Raw genomic sequence first — 17,322 nt, 5'->3', positions numbered from 1 at the left:
GGTTCCTGCTCTGGTACCACTTCTAGAGGTCTGGTCCCTGGACTATGGACTAAAAGGCCACTCAACCAAAAACCAGCCATGACTCCAAAACAGCAGGTTACAGTTTGTGAAAGCAGTCAGGGGCCAAATGTTTAACTGTTAGACTATGATTTATGTTTGGCCCTAAAGGCAGCAGTTTGAACGCAGTTCCCCACAAATAGATCATAAGAAAAGAGAACTATTTGGAAGAAGAAGTCCCAAAGCGCGATGCGACGCTCAGAGGATGCTGATGAGTGGCCTCCAGATATCCTGTGATATCTCGTTCGTTTCAAGTGTAGCCCAGTCTCCTCTAACCCCCTTCGCCAGCTGTCCCTGTGGTATTCCAGGCCAGAGCTTGATGTTAGTAGGCGGCTTATGCAGTTCATTGTCAACATCTTCTGAAGGAATCTGTTGACGAAGGTTCGCAGTGTCAGTGACTTGATGAACGTGACTGCTGTCCTTCAAATCTTGGCTTCAAAAGGGAATACCAAAAGGACAGTATAACAATAGTGACATCTGAGGCAGTGCATGATTTAGTGGCAGAAGATCCTCCACAGATATGGAGGCACTAATCCTTGACACAGCCGCCAGGAGTTACTTACAAACTTTCCCTCTCTGCCAGATAACTGTCAATAAAGGCCACTAAGCAGAATATAAACCAATAAAAACAAACCTTTGCCTGTAGTGATGGGTTCTACATTTACCTTAACTCTTTCTGATGCTTTGTCTCCCATCTGGATGATCCTGTTTGTCTACAACCCTAACCAGGCAATGAAAGCCTCGTCACACTTTAATGTTTGTACTTCCAGTTTGCTTTTTGAGTGACTTATGGGGTTTAAAAGCTCATTTCCACTTTATGTTGGGACCATTAGTGCAGAAAAGTTCACCAGAGTCATTAGAAAACACACAATGCCTTTAAGATCCCATCTTTTCTAGGAATGTCGATGCATTTTCACGAAGTTCCAAAGACATTGTGAAGGAGGAAGAAACTAAAGTTACTCAGTTTTTCGTGACACGTTTCCAACAGAGAATATTAGAGAATTGAGTCTTTGGCTCCTTCAGACATAAGAAAGACAGGGAATTTCACAAAATACCAACTAAAACTCTTTGGTACTTTAATCTCTGACTGTAAACCTCAAATAAAAAAACCAGAGTCTGACTGTTTACACACAAACTTGGTTTAATGCAACTGAAGAAAACAAACAGTAACATTTATGTTTGACTGGTTGAACTTTATTACTCTAAAGGACCAATGGAGACAAGATGAGCATCGATAATATCGAGTCAAACTTCTAACGTTGGTAAATATTTCAGAATTTAAAAGGTTTGTTGGTAACAAAGATTGCTTTCTCGAATGGTTTTTCCTGGAGTTCAAACGTTTTCCCTCTTTTTGATCAATTTAAAACAAAACTGAGCTTCTTATTTGATAAACGCTGATATTTTGGAGTTTCATTAAACATTTACAGAATGACAGCCAATGACTGAGAGAGGAAATACACTGAAATGTTTTCTCTAAATGCAAAACACTGATACAAAGTTGACAAAGACAACAAACACTGCAGTGAGTCTCTTTATATGTACAACCTTCATAATTTTACACTATTTACAGAGTCGACTGCTCAGCTGGGAACAAGCATGACGATGTTTGTTTGGATGCGTTCTGATGCTGTTATAAATAACTTAAGGACCTCTGGGTTACTTAAAGTCAAATTAAGATAATCGGCTGAGTTCTGTCGTCTTCATGCACGTTTTCGTCTACGCCCATCGGCCGCTCGAAGCAAAGTTCCTGCTCATGCTGTAGATTTTGGTGGAGCTTTTATGTTTCCCCCAGGCGCCAAACGGGATGATGACGATGGTGGCGTTGTCCTCTGAGCCGTACTGCAGCGCCTGAAATACATTTTATCCACTTATTTAGGCAGTATTCACATCTATGAGTCACTGAAATGCCTTTAATATGATCATATATATGACATTTATGAATTTTGACCAGAGCATTTATTGTTTAATTTAATCATCTTAATATCAGATGTCAGTCTCTCTATCTCAGAAATGATCCTGTTTTCTCTACAGTTCATTGAGTTTGCCCGGTATACCTTCAGCGAGTCACAACTTTTCAGCTGTTTACCTGCTGAGAGATGATCTCTGCTGCTTCAGTCGGGTCTTGGCACTGGTTGATGACATCACAGATCTCCTGGTCACTCAACAGGAAGTTAATGCCGTCTGTGGTCAAAGCCAGGAAGGAGTCATTGGCATGTTGGACCTGCAGAAACAGATCATGAACAAATAAGATGATTGTCCAGTGGAATAATGGACATAACAACAACAAAGCCAGGTAAAAAACTCCACAGATCCAAACTGATCTGAAACTAAGACATCAGACGAAGCCGGACCGGGACTCACAGAGAGACGACGTGTTTCCGGCTCTGCGATGACGCCACTGGATTTCAGGTGGAAGTCTCCGATGCTGCGCGTCATGGCGAGCCGCCCGTTAACGTTTGCCTGACCGACGCTGTTCCACGACAGGAAACCACCAAACTTCTGGATCCTGAACACAAAAACCAAACAGGATCAGTTAATTTCTCTGTAGAACCAGATGAGGCTGGACCAGGAGCTTGAATATTTAAGTCTCTGGCTCTGTGTTACTTTGGTTCTGTTTGTGTGAAGTCCCTCCATTCATCAACAATTCATTGCCTTATCTGAGGTTGGGGTCCAATAGAGAAACCAAGACACCCCTCTCTACAGGGACTTTAATAAACTGGGTCAAGAACGTTCAGGGTTTGTTCTTGGGTCTTCAACCAGTAAGACATCAATCAAGTTCAATCAATCAACTTTATGTGTATAGCACATTTAAGCAACAAGGCAGTTCAAACTGCTTTTCATGCTAGAAAAGAAGCAGGTCTAAGATGGATCCTGATCAGGTGCTTGAAATATCTAATGTGACTAATCTTACATCGAAACACCAAATATACCTGAACATGCATTGATACGCAGAGTGGAAACCGTCTTAGAACTACAGCTGAAGCTAACATCCACAGTCTCCCTGATCTCTGTTCTTCAGGGTATCATCTAGGTAATTACCATCCAGGAAAATGAACAGAACTCCAGGATTTGCTGCTTTTCCAAGTACCGTTGATTCTAGGTTTTTCAACTTCCAGAGCTGCATTTTACATTATATAAGTGAATTTTCATCAAACAATTTGGAGTTATATTCCACCAAGATATCCGAGAATCAGTAAATCTTTAAATAGTGAACCATGAATAGATGGGAGTTCACTGTACCCACCCTTAAAAAATAAAACCCCACTTGAAGCTGACCAGCTGGTGTCGTGTTACGGATACTGTAGGAGTTGGACCAGGTCAAAGACGGCGGCACTGGAAATTTTACACACATGATTTCCATCAACTCATCAAATGTTACATAATCCTGCAGAAGGCAAGTTCCTCAGCAAGTCAGATGCTCTGCAGCTTTTACTTCCCACAGTTATAGAAGCAAATGTAATTTATATAATTTGAAGTTGGATCTAATGAATTAATTAAAAATAAAGTTTTATTTAGTGTCTCTGACAGTACTTGAGTTTTAACCTGCACTAAACGGTAACCCACTGATTGATGTCCACAGCCAGATGAAGCTCTGCTGTTAGATAACACCGGCTGCTTTTAGCTGAAGGGAATCCCAAACCTGTCGACCTGCAGCTCTGCTCCAGTTTCAGTTCCTGGATGAGCTTCATGAATGTCGACTTCCACACTATTTATACCAAACGAGCTGTTTGGGAACCTGAACCGTCCTGCTGCTGTTTTACAACAAACCCTGGAAACTAGTGAAAAATTAAAAGTGAATCAAGATGCAGGGGAATTTAATTAAATTAAATAAAACCACAAAGGATTAGCTGGAACCTGTGCTTTAAACAAGGGGTTGAAACCTCCATGACTCTTGGATATGGGAGAGAGGATCAGTTATCTGTGTGCAGTATATAGAGAACGCCGCTGCTTGTTTCTTAACCTCAACATTAAAACATCTTTAATTAACTTCAGAGTTGGTCTCATTCCACTGGTCTTTCTTGTTAGACTGACTTTAAGTTTTTATTTCTAGATTTAAGGCATCAATACTATTTGCCAACTACCAACCACCTAGAATCCTGCAGATGGTAAGAGGTAACTGTGGAGGATTAGGAATGTTCTGGTTCGTAATTACCCCATGGGTTCGGTATTTTGTTTCCAGTGTAAAGTGCGCCATACACCCCACCTGTACCACATCAATGCTGGGCCCTGTTCAGTTGCAGGTCCACAGGGCAATGTTAGAGTGGAGCTGCTGGCATCACACAACACAGTCCATTGATTGGAAGACAGAGAAACGTCACTTCTCTGTCCAAACACGAAACATACTAGTCCATCACACTTGTTCTTGCACTAGACAAACAAGGCTATAAGTGCCTCGTTAAATTCCGCCTTATTAGTGATATGCCACAAAATGGCACACTAAACCACACCAATCTTTGCCAAACCACTCAGTGGAAACGAGTCAGTTAGTACCCAGTACATTTTCTACTATTGATGAAAATATTACTGTTAAATATTCTGAAGATGTCAGTGACCATCAATCATTTTCCCCAGTCCTATGTTTCTCTTCTCTCATTGCAAAGCTCGCAACTCTCTTTGAAACCTTTAGCATCATGTGTGTCAGGTGTGAGCATCTAGAAAGGGTCTGATACTTGGAATAAACCGTAATATGCAGGCACCCCATGAATACCCCATTGGTACTTCATTAATGCCCTGTTGGTATCCTATCAAGCACCCCACTCCTTTGATAACTTATAAGAGTCCTGGAAGTACCCCATTGATATCCAATAAGTAGCAACTAATACCAACTGTATTGGTGCTTTTTAAGTACCCTGTAGGTATTTCAAAGGAACTCAGTAAAAATGATGTAGAGCCCATTGATACTTCATACGTGGCCTGGAGTTTATGCCAGTAATACCTCGTGAGTACTTTATAAGTACCTTGTTGATATGATGTAAGTACCCCACAGGCACAGAGTAAGTCCTCAAATAAGTACTAAAAAGACTGCATAGAACGTTCTTGAAGCTAGGTACCACAGTAGTACTAAAAGGACTCCAGTACCGTTTTCTCTCGTCTTTGCGGTCTGGTGTATGGTCTTTGGTGAGCTTGATGGCATGTCCCTTCCTGGACAGCATCGCCCGACTGTCACCAGTGCTGGCAACCACCAGCTCAATGCCGTCATGTAGCAGAGCAACTGTTGCTGTTGTACCTGACCTCAGAACCGAGTCTGGGATGGAAGAGAGGCAAAGATTGAAGCATTACTGCCTAGCAATTCAAAGTTCAGTGCAAAATTAGATTAGAATGCCTAAAATAAAGGTTCATTTAAAAAAATATGACTCGTTTTGTAAGTAATTTAGCACAGAGCTTTACCGTTGTTGAAGTAGCTCAGGTGTGTGTGTAAAGCATTATCGGCTTCTAAGAAAGCTTTCTTTAAAACTTTCTCAAGATCATCTTCCTCTTCCAGAGCGTCTCTAAAACAAGAAACCCGAGAGTTTATGATACTTGTTGGTTAAGACGTCTGCCTTTAAAGTGTACTGAAGAAAATTCATTCAACCTGATGAATTTCTCCATGAAGCTGCAGCAGTAGTCGGCAGCATGCGGGCCGCCATGACCGTCAAACACGGCGAAGTACAGGAGGTTGTCATGGACACGGGCAAATCGGAGTCGGTCCTCATTCTGCTTCCGGAGACCCAAAACAGACGCACTGCCGACCCGAGACAGGCTGATCTGAGAGGAATACACCAACAAAGCTATCCTCACTTTCACTTTGTTTGTACATCCATCCTTTAAAATGTTGTTTTATCAACTCTAATTAGAAATTACTTCAACCATTTCTCATTAATCCAATGTCCTGCTTACCTGTGGAATGGGTTTTCCATAGCGGATACTGGAAGGCAGTAATATCGGTTCTTCTATCCGGTTATCCCAAATACCAAACGAGTCCCAGGTCACTGGCTGGCCACTGCTATCACTGTCGAACCTGATCGACCCGCTGGCCCGCCGCACACCCACCAGCCCCAACAACGGTCCACCAACCTGGTCCAAAAGTAATCAGTACGAACATCTTAAGCATTCAGCAAATATTTAGAAAATAGACTTTAAATACCGTACAGTAAGTTTGAATTTATAGTAGCAACATGTAAGTACTGGCATTAGGAGGATAAGATGTCAAATCTGATAGTACCATGCAGGTACCCTATGGTCTCCCAAAAGGACCTTTAGGTTTTCGTCTTTTTATTCCACAGATACCTCAGATGTACCCCAGATACCCCTAAAGTTACTCTGCAGCGGTGTATTCAGCAGGTGCTCTAATAGTAGCATGTAAGAACTGGGCAACAAGCAAGGGAATCTATCCCTGTAGTGACCCAGAAGGCTTCATGTATCCTGTCGATGCCCAATAAATCATCAAGAATCCTTAAGTACCTCTTATGAAGCCATCCAAGTGCACACCCTGTAAATGTCACATATAGGTGCTACACAAGTACCATGTAGGTAACCAGAAGGTACTCAGTAGTACCTGTATGTACCATGTAAGTACCCTATGAATACCAACCACTAGCTAGCCATTCAGTATATTTATGTATACTGAAGGTACCTTTACTCTTCAAGGATCAAATGCAGTACTTTCTGACATGTAGTGATGAAGTTAGAGTCTGCATCCTTGGCATCACATCCTATCTTCTTGCTCTCTATTACAACTGCAAAAGGCTAGAAAGTTTCCTCTAAAGTGAGTGTTCACATTGTCCTTTTTGGGCTACAGTAGAAGCAAAGAAGAATAAGATCCACATTGTTTGTTGAAATAAGTCAATGTTTACAGTCATGCCATTTTAGTAACGTTAATTGCTCCCCAATAGACCTGTGTAGACGGATTCACCTGCCCAGACTGTGTGGAGGCTTCCAGACCGAAGAGGGTTTGTCTGCACAAGGAGAAGCGGCCGCAGCGCAGCAGGTTAAGCAGCACAGGAGACGACATGACTGACTGTCCTTCACAGCTGCAGAGATTTTAGATGTAGAAATTAAACCTGGGCAACATGCAGAGTTCTGAAATACATATACACTATGTCACTGTCATCACTGTAACCGTCTATTAGTCTCCAACCTTTGCATATTTAGGGAAAGATGAAAGAGGGCTTAAGCTGTTGGCCTCAGGTTGGTAATATAAATCTTCCAAATTATTGACATTAACATGGATTACATTCCTGTTACTCAGTGACCATTAATCCTACTGTGTATGTGTGTGGTCCACAAATAGCTGTGAGGCTCCTTCCTTTCTCTATCCGTCACCCACAACAGGCTCGGTTCTATAAATACTCAGCTTGACCTGTAATTCCCCCAAGGAAAGATTTAAAATATCCAAATTAAACACTTTCAATTGACTTTAGAGTTTAAAATCTGTATATGAAACTAATTTCATGTATGAAAATGTCAAATTTCTCCCATTTTCTGGTGATGTGATCTATATTTTACCTGGCCAGGTCAAAACTCTGATGGTAATTAATACAGATCAGCTGCTGCTGATATATTTAGACTAAAACTCTCTGCAACAAACACCAGTGAAGTCTGTTCTTAGCGAGTATGACCTTCAGAACAGCGTTCACAACAAAAACACGTGTGACCTGCTGATGACAAGATCTCACACAGTGCATACATGTTTGAAGCTGCATAGTCAGAGTTAAGAGTTCATGGACGCAAAAATACAAATTTAAGCATGTTCCGAAAATAGCGTAGGATGAGAAATTAAATGTTTTCAAGACTATAATTCCATATATTTCTTCTAAAACCGTTTTTCTTTTTAAAATGTACACTTAATTTTTGTAATTGATATAAGATTGTTATATTTACAGTAAAAAAAAACCTCAAGAAACTAAAAATATTTTTAAAAAGTAAAATGTAGGATACAAATTCCAAACTTTTTGAAAACATAAAAATCAAAATGGCGGGAAACGAAGCAAAACAAAAAGTAATTTACCTTTTTCACGTCATTAACTGGTAATTTCCCCGCCCGTTTCAGTTTCCTTGGCAACAGGTGTCCAGCAGCAGCCCAGAGTGGCGCTCGCGCTGCGACTCTTCAGCTCGCGCTCAGCTTGACGGGGGAGTGTTTTAAACTGATACACAGGCGTCCAATCAGAGCACAGCATGTTCTGACGTCAGCACCAAAAAAAGACGTGAAGCTGTTTTGGTTTCTTGAACTTAATCAGGTCCAAGTTTCAGCTCTGGCCAAGAAAATAAAGACTATGTGTGCAAAACTTTCAATAAAGATTAAGGTAATTACGTTTTTTTTGGAGAAAAATATAATTTTGTGAACTATAAAATTATAAATATATAATTTTTTCTCAAAAAGTACAATAAAAATTTAAATTTTTAACTCTAGCAGTCAGTTTATTTCTCAATATTCACACGTATTTTATATTAATTTTGGTCTTTTGTTGATGTAACTTAACCCTTTTCTCCTTAAATAAATGATTAATGAATCAATTTTAAGAGCAAGTTTTGGGTGTAGCAAGAAAATACAAGACTCAAGTCCCACATTGGGGTCTTTCTGCATGGAGTTCGTAAGTTTTTCTTGTACATCTGTGGATTCAACTTCCTTCCAAAGTAAAATTTGGTGTTATGTTGACTTTTCCTTCTAAAATACCATTAGTAGTGAGTCAATAGGTGGAAGAGTTTCCTGTGACTGACTTCTGTAAAGTAACATGTTTTCACCCAATGGCTGCTGGAGGCAGGCAACGCCACAATAATAAGAGGTTATAACCAACAGATGCATGGTTTAAACATCACACATAAAGGCTCAAAAATTACAAACATTGTACACAAGACAGGAAAGACAAAATACAAAACCATGAGCGAGTTTGTAAAGAAGCTTTAATTAAACATTAGGGTCCTTACAGTCGCTGTGTTCTTATGTACATATGAATAAAATATGGTGGAGTTTCTGTTGTTAACACGAGCGTGGGTTTAATGTTTCTGAATAATTCAGATAAATGATGCAACTCCATCAGCGGTGGAGAGGTTCAGGAGGAAGAGAAGAAAGAGAGAAGGAGGGAAGAACGACAAGTTCATCACTCAGGTCTAAAATATGAGCGAATAAAACAATAAAAGGAACAAAAAGAAACTGAAAATTAACAGGAAAAAGTAAAAATGGAAGAAGAGGAGGAAAGAAAATAAACAAGAAGTAAATGAAAAGATTTGGACAAGAAAGAGATTGAAAGAAAAACTGAAGGAGAAAATAGAAACAAGCAAATAAGGAAAAAGAAAAACTTAAAGAAAACAAAAAATAATAGGAGACAAAGAGAAAGACGAGAGGAAAGGAGAAGAAAACAGAAGTGGAAGGAGAAATTAATGAGGAAACTAAAGGAAAAGAAGTGACTTTATAACTCCTGCTGCAGCTGGGAGCTCTGAGTGCTTTGTGCCGAGTTTCGTAAAAAAGAAACCGGATAAAATATTTACCAGGAATGGAGCTGCTGTCCTCTCAGCTCCACGTCAACAACCACTGCAGCTGCCACCGGAAAACCGAGGTACCGACCCAACACGGCTAAACACGGCTAAACACGGCTAAACACCGGCCTAACTAAAACCTACAAACACCAGACAGCAGGATAGCAGCAGGGATTTCAGTTTTATATGTGACATTTAACTCTCCAGACGTTCTTCTATCAGGGCTTTTTCTGCACATTTTGAATTGTATCATTTGAAATGAAATTAAAAATAAATTTGAAGTGTTTTTGATTTGACTTCTCCAGAAAATAGTTGGTGCAATAAAAGGAGAAATGGAAAGACATTTCTTGAATAAGTTCTGACAAACTTTCACAGTCATTTTTGCTAAATCAGTTTCACCAATTCAAATTTAAGACTTTTTAAGACCGTTCTAAGATCATTATGAATGAAATTTAAGACCTGTTTCTCCACACAAATGTACCAATTTCGTCGCAATAAATTTGCATTTACACGTTAGAAGCAAAAAAAGCTAACAAGGGTGGATTAGCAGCTAGTTAGCGGTAGCTTAACCATCTCGACTTGAGTCAAAAAGTATTTGAGTCAAACTGTTGCCTGAGAGAAAAATCCTGTCATAAAAAATACATAGAATATATGGGATTAACTAGTCCTGCCAAAACAAATTTAATACATGGGAAATAACATATTGAAGGGTAACTTACTTTTTAAGTTAATTTAAGACCTTTTAAGGCCTTAATTTTAGATATATGAATTTATCACTTTCTAAGGATGCATGTACAAGCTATAAATAAAATCCTTTCTTAAATAACTTTATCTTTAAAGTCACGAGGAAAAACATTTGTCTTCAATCAATCAAATTTCCCAGAAAAGTAATATTTTGTAATATTAAGCTAAAGGTTCTGACCCGACCGCCTCATTGATGCCCAGATTGTGGAAGGTCATTTTTCCTCTCAGTTACTATTTTCCCCAATTACTTTACAAACATTTTAAATATGAGGATGTTTTACAGTTTACTGGATCTCAATCCAGCTTGGATTAGTGAAAGTCAGATGTCTGACGTCTCTGAGTGTCCTGAACGTCCTAAAAGTCCTGAATGTCCTGGACGTCTCAGAACATCCTGAAAGTCCTGAATGTTCTGAACGTCTCTGAACGTCTCTGAACGTCCTGAACGTCTCTGAATGTCCTGAACGTCTCTGAATGTCCTGAACGTCTCTGAACGTCCTGAATGTCCTGAACGTCCTGAACGTCTCTGAATGTCCTGAACGTCTCTGAACGTCCTGAACGTCTCTGAATGTCCTGAACGTCTCTGAACGTCCTGAATGTCCTGAACGTCCTGAACGTCTCTGAATGTCCTGAACGTCTCTGAACGTCCTGAACGTCTCTGAATGTCCTGAACGTCTCTGAACGTCCTGAACGTCTCTGAACGTCCTGAACGTCTCTGAACGTCTCTGAACGTCCTGAACGTCTCTGAACGTCTCAGAACATTCTGAAAATCCTGAATGTTCTGAACGTCTTGAATGTCCTGAACGTCTCTGGATGTCCTGAACGTCTCTGAACGTCCCTGGATGTCCTGAACGTCTCTGAACGTCCTGTGCTCATCTCAGTCAGCCACGGCGGACGCCTTGACGCAGCAACCCAGAAACCTTCTCCGTCTCTTCTTCCTCTTGTACCGTGCAAAGCTGCTGTTGGAGCAGATGGACTGCCGAAGTATCCGGATGTGCCTCTCCTGCTCTCGAATCTTCATCTCCAGGTGGGACTGGATGGCCGTGCCCAGAGACTCCAGGTCTATAGAGGCGCCGTGAACCTCCCACGTCATCCCTTGTTTGTCCCACAACACCTCCGGGGGTTTTTCCATCTGCCCTTTAAACCCATCCTCCTGTTTTTTGTTGGGCTGCCATTGTTCCTCATCTCTAGCGTCACCTTCCCAGATGCTCTCAGCGCTAACATCTGGGTTGTGGTGTGGTCCAAACTCTGACATAAGAGCAGCGTTCTGCTGGAAGCGTAAACATGCAGGGAGGGAACTGGCCTTGTCAGGAACAACGTATGGAAGCAGCGTTTGGCTGCACAGCTCAATATCGATCTGGCAGACATGTTTGAGAGGTGGCATTCCGCTCAGCGATGACTGGCAGCTGGAGGAATCAGTCATGGAGGAGGCGGGAGGTCCGTGGTGGAGGCTGGGGCTTGTAGAAGCAGAACGCTCGACCACTTCCACCTCCACCTGAATGCCCACCTCTTTCTGCACCCCTGCACCTTTATGGAGTCTTTGAGAAAGCTCAGGTTTAGGTGCGGTCTCTTTGACTTTCTTCTTGGTTGGTGTAGGAGTGGAAGAAGAAGAGACAGGACGAAGGGGAGATGAAGGATTCCCTTCCTTCTTTTTTCCATGAACTTGTATTTTCTGCTTTGGTTCTCTTGCTCTGGTTGCCCGAGGTGATGAGATGATATTTGTGTCTCCTGGGTGACCAGCTTTACTCAGTGGGAAAACCGGATGCTTTACTCCGAATTTCCCCTCCAGATCTCCTGATGGACGTGCATCCCTGTCATTCTTGGCCTCTTGGGAAACCTCCACCCTTCCTTGAGTATTAACCTCACTCTCAGCGACTTTTAAATTCTTATTGCCAGTATTATTACCAGTTTTTGTGATTGAGTCAAAGGTAAGACCTCGAGTCAGACTAGTATTTCGGGATGAACTGTTAGGATCTCTTTTCATAACTGCAGGATCTTCTGATGCATCTGTGGATCCTTCCAGGATTTTGGAGGTCACCACAGGCCTGGTTTTAGGACTGGAAGATGCCAAAGGGGCCAAGATACCTGAAATAACAAAACAAGAACAAAGAGGTGCATCATCTGTTGACAGCTTCATCCTTGTCAAGGAAACAGTAACTCATGTTTGATAAAGTTGCAAAGGCTTTTCTAAAATGGTGTAAATTTATGGCTCGCAGTAGATGAGGTGCTTTCTTTGCTTTGCCACATCGTGGCTTTGCAACATGGCTGCCAAGCTAATGTTCTTCAGCTAAATTGAGGGTAAAACTTAGAGACATTTACTACCAAACTTTAAAAACAGCAGTTATCAAACTACTGGACATATTCAATACACAGCCTCAGTTATTACAGCTGGAAACTAGAGATCAGGCTGAAAGCAGGGAGTAACTCTGACCTGAACCTTCAGAGCCACATAAAGACGGTCGCAAAGTCGGCCTTCTGTCATCTAAAGAACATCTCCAGGATCAGAGGACTAATGTCTCAGCACCATCTAGAGAAACTCATCCATGCATTTATCTTTAGTCACATTTATCTTTAGCCGCATTGATTATTGTGGTTTCTAAGGTTTGCCCCTGAAATTTAATGTTTTTTCCGCATTGAATTGCTCCTTTGCTAAATATTTGGGTCCTGAGTGTCTCTGAACCATTGTCTGCCCCGCTGTGGTATTCTGATACTTGTTATTACCTGGAGTGGAACTGGGACTCTTCTGGTTCTCCTTGTTTGATCCAGTTACAGGAGAAGCAACATTTTTTCCAGTACTGGATCCTGGACTCCAAGTCGTTGATATCGGAGTGGACAAATCAGTGAGCGTCGACTTAGAACCGGACCGAACTTGTCCAGATCTCGATGAATCTGATTGACTCTTATGATTTAAACTGAGCTCAACAGCAGAACCTGACGTCTTGATGGTTCCGCTAGAGATGGGAGAAAGAGAACCACATCCAAGAAGATCCATACTGAAAGCAGAGGCCTGCAGGGTAGCTGGAGAACCAGACTGGGTAGAGCCTGGCTTAGAATCAGAACCGGAGTTGGGTTTTATTTTGGGATCAAAACCTGCTTTTGAGATTTGAAGAAGTTTAGAATCGTGATTGTTCTTTGGGACGGTTTTGGAATCAATAACTTTCTCCGAACCTTGGTGGCTTTTCTTCATCCTGGTTTCTGCTGAGGTTTTTGGGTCATGTGGGTTTCGGATAACCTTTGAACTCTGGAGCTTCTTGGAATTCAAACTGTCCCGAGAGTCCAAACTGCTTTTCGAGGCGCTGCTGCTTCTGGAATCCAGTGCGTCTCTGGAGTTGGAGCCGAGTTTTGAATCCAGATAGTCTTTGGATCGTTTTGTAGATCTGGGGGTTGAACTGGTTTTGACACTGGCTTTGGGTCCAGAAGCAGCCTTTAAGTCTTTACTGTGAAGATTCCCCTCAGACTTTGACACGTTAATGGTTCTGGTTCCGGTGGTTTTTCGTTGAGTGGATGGGTTCGGACTGAGAGAGGTTACTCGGGAGGGTTTGGTCCTGAGAAGTGGTGACCTTGTTTTCTCTTTCTGAGAGGCTCCTGGGGTTGTGAAAACACCTTGAGGTTTTTGGTCAGCAGTCGAGTTTCCTGGATCTGGTTTTTTTATTTTGGCCGTCATTGTTGGGGTTCGAGTCGTTAGCTTTGGGCTTATGCTGCTTTTATCTCCCTTTTGATTATGGACCTTTGGGCTTTTAGGCAGCTGCAGGGTTTTTGGTGGCGTCTCAAGGTGAATCTCTCTTCCACCTTCATTGGTCCTGTTTGATTGCGTCTTTCGGCTTGGTGTTACGCTGTTTGTAGAGTTAGTTGTCGGCTCAGGCGTCCACACAGTCACTGGCTTTACGGATTCTGCTTTAGGTGTTTCAGTTCTGACCTTTTCTGTAGATCTCTGGCTGCTCCTCAGCTCCACACCGGTTGGTTTGGGACTTTGTACCTCGGGTGAAGGGGAATGCTTAATGTTTGGAGATTTCGGCTGTTGGCTGACTTTGTCTTTCACAGTCATCTGAGCTGTTGGGATTTTGCTCTTAGGTTTTTCACTTGGTCCTGAAATGGTGTTAAAATCTGCAGCTGCTGCTCCTCCTTTACTTTTATCTTCCTTTTTACTCCCAGAATGCATCTTTGAGGGTTCTTTGGTGGGACGAGGGTTACTCGGAGAGCTCAGATTGAAGTTGAGGTTGAAGTTTGGCTCCGTACCCCAGTTGTCGTTGGGATTCGTGCTTGAAGGCTCCACATCTTCTGGAACATCACGTTCCAGCTGGAGAATATCGGTTCTTTGTTTAGTGGCATTCAGAGGGGTTGACATTGTTATTATTCCTGCTTGTTCAGCTGAAAATCAGGCAGAATCCCAACGAGGATCTACACCAGATGGAGAAAGTGAAAAATCAAACTTCAAATAGATAACCTTCAACTAATGATGATTCAATTTAATAATATTTTAGTAGGTGGGAAATTATACCATTGTAGAACTTGTTTTAGGGTTCATTCACACCAGATCCATCTAATCCACTTTAAACTTTAGTTTGTCTAAATCCAGTTCTATTGCGGAGGTGTGAATGTGGAACTGAACTCTGGTCCGTATACAACCCTCGGTCTCGGTTCGGTTGAAGTGAACGGCTCATAAAAACAGCAAAGTTTTAAGCAATTTTTCCAATTTTGCAAGTAAGTTTTCACTTCAGGTGTTTTTTGACTCATCTGAATTAAATGGGAGATGGAAACATATTTAACAAATATCTTGTAAGAAATGTGACTCCATGAAGGTCCCTCAACAATCAAAACTACAAGTCTAGAAACAAAATGTCTGTTCAGAAGCATGTTGGTAAATTCGTACCTGTTCAGGCTCCGTAGGCATCAGCAGAGGTTGATGGTGGGAATCCCGGCCGGCCGGCAGAAACCCAACGCTCAGCTGCTCCTGCTCGTTCCTCCTCTCTGCTCCAGAGGAAGCAGCGCTGAATAAATTAATACCAGGGAAGGAGCAGAAAGCCGCCTTCGCTCCTCCTCCTCTTCTGCCTTTCTTTTCTCCATTATTCATCTTCCTAAACCTCTTAATATTAAGCTTTTTAATGCTGCTGCGATGATTCCTGACCTCTCAAGCGTCTTTTCTCCTTAAAACTGGTTATAAATGATGTGAAACCTTTAACATCCAGTTGATGGAGTTCAGCTCTAAACGTGTCACACTTGGATGTCAGCAGGGGTCTGTTTCTGTGACATTTTACTGGTGAAGCTCATGGGGCCCCGTGACCCTTTGGGCCCCTGGCGTTGGGCCCCAACAGGCCAAGCAGTCCAGATAAGGGAGAAAACGAGATGCTACGCGTTTCCAGAGTGAAGATGCGACTTTTCTCTGCACCACTTAAACAGGAATCAATTAAATTCAGTTTATTTATGTAGCAGAAATTCAAAATAAATGTCTTGAAGCACTTAAAAAAAATTTAAAAAACACCCAAAGAACAATTTTAACTCTTGGTTCACTTTAAAGGAATATTTTTCTTTAAAGGCATTTTCAAAGAGAAAACATTTTATTTCTATTTTGAGATTTTAAAGTGAAAGTGGATACTTTTTCTTCAACAAAATGTTGAAATTTGTGGAAACTTGTTTTTTTAACCGTTTCCAACCTGATGGCAAAAAGTATCTGAAAAAAATTTAATTGGACGTTTCATGAAACACAGAAAAATAACTTAAAATAGTTTTTGTCGTTTCTATTAAGAGTCAGAAATTTATTGCGTCATTACTGTGAAAAAGGAGATATTTGTTAATTTATTTGAATAAAGTAGAAAAATAAACATTTCCTGATTTAACTTCTAATCACAAAATGACCCATTATACTGAAATTAACTGTATCTGCCGCCCCCACGTGGACAGACTGAGCAGTACAACATCAGAGCTTCAATAACACAAATGCTTAGAAGTCTGGGCTGCACAGTGGCGCAGTTGGTAGAGCTGTTGCCTTGCAGCAAGAAGGTTCTGGGTTCGATTCCCAGCCCCGGTCATTCTGCATGGAGTTTGCATGTTCTCCCTGTGCATGGTGGGCTTTCTCCAGGTACTCCGGTTTCCTCCCACAGTCCAAAAACATGACTGTCAGGTTAAATGGCCTCTCTAAATTGCCCCTAGGTGTGAGTGTGTGTGTGCATGGTTGTGTGTCTCTGTGTTGCCCTGCCACAGACTGGCGACCTGTCCAGGGTGTACCCCGCCTCTCGCCCGGCACGCTAGCTGGAGAGGCACCAGCAACCCTCCCGACCCCACTGAGGGACAAGGGTGCAGGAAAATGGATGGATGGCTTAGAAGTCTTTGGTCTCAGACACAAATATAAGATAAATCCAAGGTTTGTAGTGGAAAAATAAATCAGAACCTTGTTGGTACATAACATGTAAAGCAGCTCAGGTTGGTTTGAGATCTTTATGTTTTACAAATTAAGCTTGGAGAAAAGTTACACTCACTGCATTTTCTGCTAAATTCCTCCAGGCTAAAAAACAAAAATACTAAAAGTCATTTCAGATCTTTCAGGAAAACTGAAATAGTTAACAAATCTCTTATATTTTCAAAATGCAACATTTCCTGAGATTCGCTTCTATTGTAAATCTAAAATAATTAATTGTGCAGCTAGTGGAGATAAGTTGATCTGTATTTACAAGAAAAAACTAAAACTCGTACCACGTAGTTGTGTGTGGTAGTTTAATCTGTCAGCTGCCTGGATGGATGAAGCTACATCTTCACTTTCACACCAAGATACGAAGAAATTACTGTATTTTATTCATCCTTTGCAAATTTGTGGGGGTTTTTTTAAAATGAAAACTTAAATTTTCAGGTTAATCTAAAAAATCTGACTTTTGTTCTAGCAAATTTTCAACTTTGGATTCAGGTATTTTTGATGGCTGCACAGAATTATTTTCATGTCATAATGTAAAGAATATTATCATTAATCCTGGTTTTATATATTTTAAGGCTTTTCAATCTTTTGTGTGAACCTACATAACTCGATTTCCCCGCTGTGGGACAATACATGTCATTTCTATTCTAGTTTTAAAACCATTTGTT

General features: G+C 41.3%; 2 protein-coding genes across 2 annotated transcripts; both read right to left on the bottom strand.

Annotated features, from left to right (window-relative positions):
• Window positions 1-1,180: 1,180 nt before the first annotated feature.
• On the bottom strand, window positions 1,181-8,179 carry ppm1ka (protein phosphatase, Mg2+/Mn2+ dependent 1Ka). The gene is made up of 9 exons (XM_081599099.1): window positions 8,045-8,179; window positions 6,950-7,067; window positions 5,935-6,111; window positions 5,630-5,802; window positions 5,446-5,546; window positions 5,137-5,302; window positions 2,419-2,563; window positions 2,144-2,278; window positions 1,181-1,905 (listed from the first exon to the last, which is right to left on the bottom strand). The coding sequence occupies exons 2-9, from the start codon at window positions 7,046-7,048 to the stop codon at window positions 1,774-1,776; spliced, it is 1,128 nt and encodes a 375-aa protein (XP_081455225.1). The 5' UTR covers window positions 7,049-7,067; window positions 8,045-8,179; the 3' UTR covers window positions 1,181-1,773.
• Window positions 8,180-8,920: 741 nt separating this feature from the next.
• Window positions 8,921-17,292, bottom strand: LOC145548546 (uncharacterized). The gene is made up of 3 exons (XM_081599098.1): window positions 15,122-17,292; window positions 12,973-14,649; window positions 8,921-12,336 (listed from the first exon to the last, which is right to left on the bottom strand). The coding sequence occupies exons 2-3, from the start codon at window positions 14,594-14,596 to the stop codon at window positions 11,129-11,131; spliced, it is 2,832 nt and encodes a 943-aa protein (XP_081455224.1). The 5' UTR covers window positions 14,597-14,649; window positions 15,122-17,292; the 3' UTR covers window positions 8,921-11,128.
• Window positions 17,293-17,322: the final 30 nt, after the last annotated feature.

Source organism: Poecilia reticulata, chromosome 18 (assembly GCF_904066995.2).
Source record: "Poecilia reticulata chromosome 18, P_reticulata-male-v2, whole genome shotgun sequence".
Taxonomy (NCBI): domain Eukaryota; kingdom Metazoa; phylum Chordata; class Actinopteri; order Cyprinodontiformes; family Poeciliidae; genus Poecilia; species Poecilia reticulata.
The sequence above is the reverse complement of the archived record's forward strand: the minus strand, read 5'-3'. Positions and strand labels throughout refer to the sequence as shown.

What these genes read in the sequence shown, in the direction of transcription:
- ppm1ka (XM_081599099.1), bottom strand. Translation starts at nt 7,048, where the DNA reads ATGTCGTCTCCTGTGCTGCTTAACCTGCTGCGCTGCGGCCGCTTCTCC. An exon ending in CCTCCACACAGTCTGGGCAG is followed by an intron (nt 6,112 to 6,949) that starts GTGAATCCGTCT and finishes CTTTTGGACCAG; the next exon opens with GTTGGTGGACCGTTGTTGGG. An exon ending in TTCATGGAGAAATTCATCAG is followed by an intron (nt 5,547 to 5,629) that starts GTTGAATGAATT and finishes TTCTTGTTTTAG; the next exon opens with AGACGCTCTGGAAGAGGAAG.
- LOC145548546 (XM_081599098.1), bottom strand. Translation starts at nt 14,596, where the DNA reads ATGTCAACCCCTCTGAATGCCACTAAACAAAGAACCGATATTCTCCAG. An exon ending in GAGTCCCAGTTCCACTCCAG is followed by an intron (nt 12,337 to 12,972) that starts GTAATAACAAGT and finishes TTGTTATTTCAG; the next exon opens with GTATCTTGGCCCCTTTGGCA.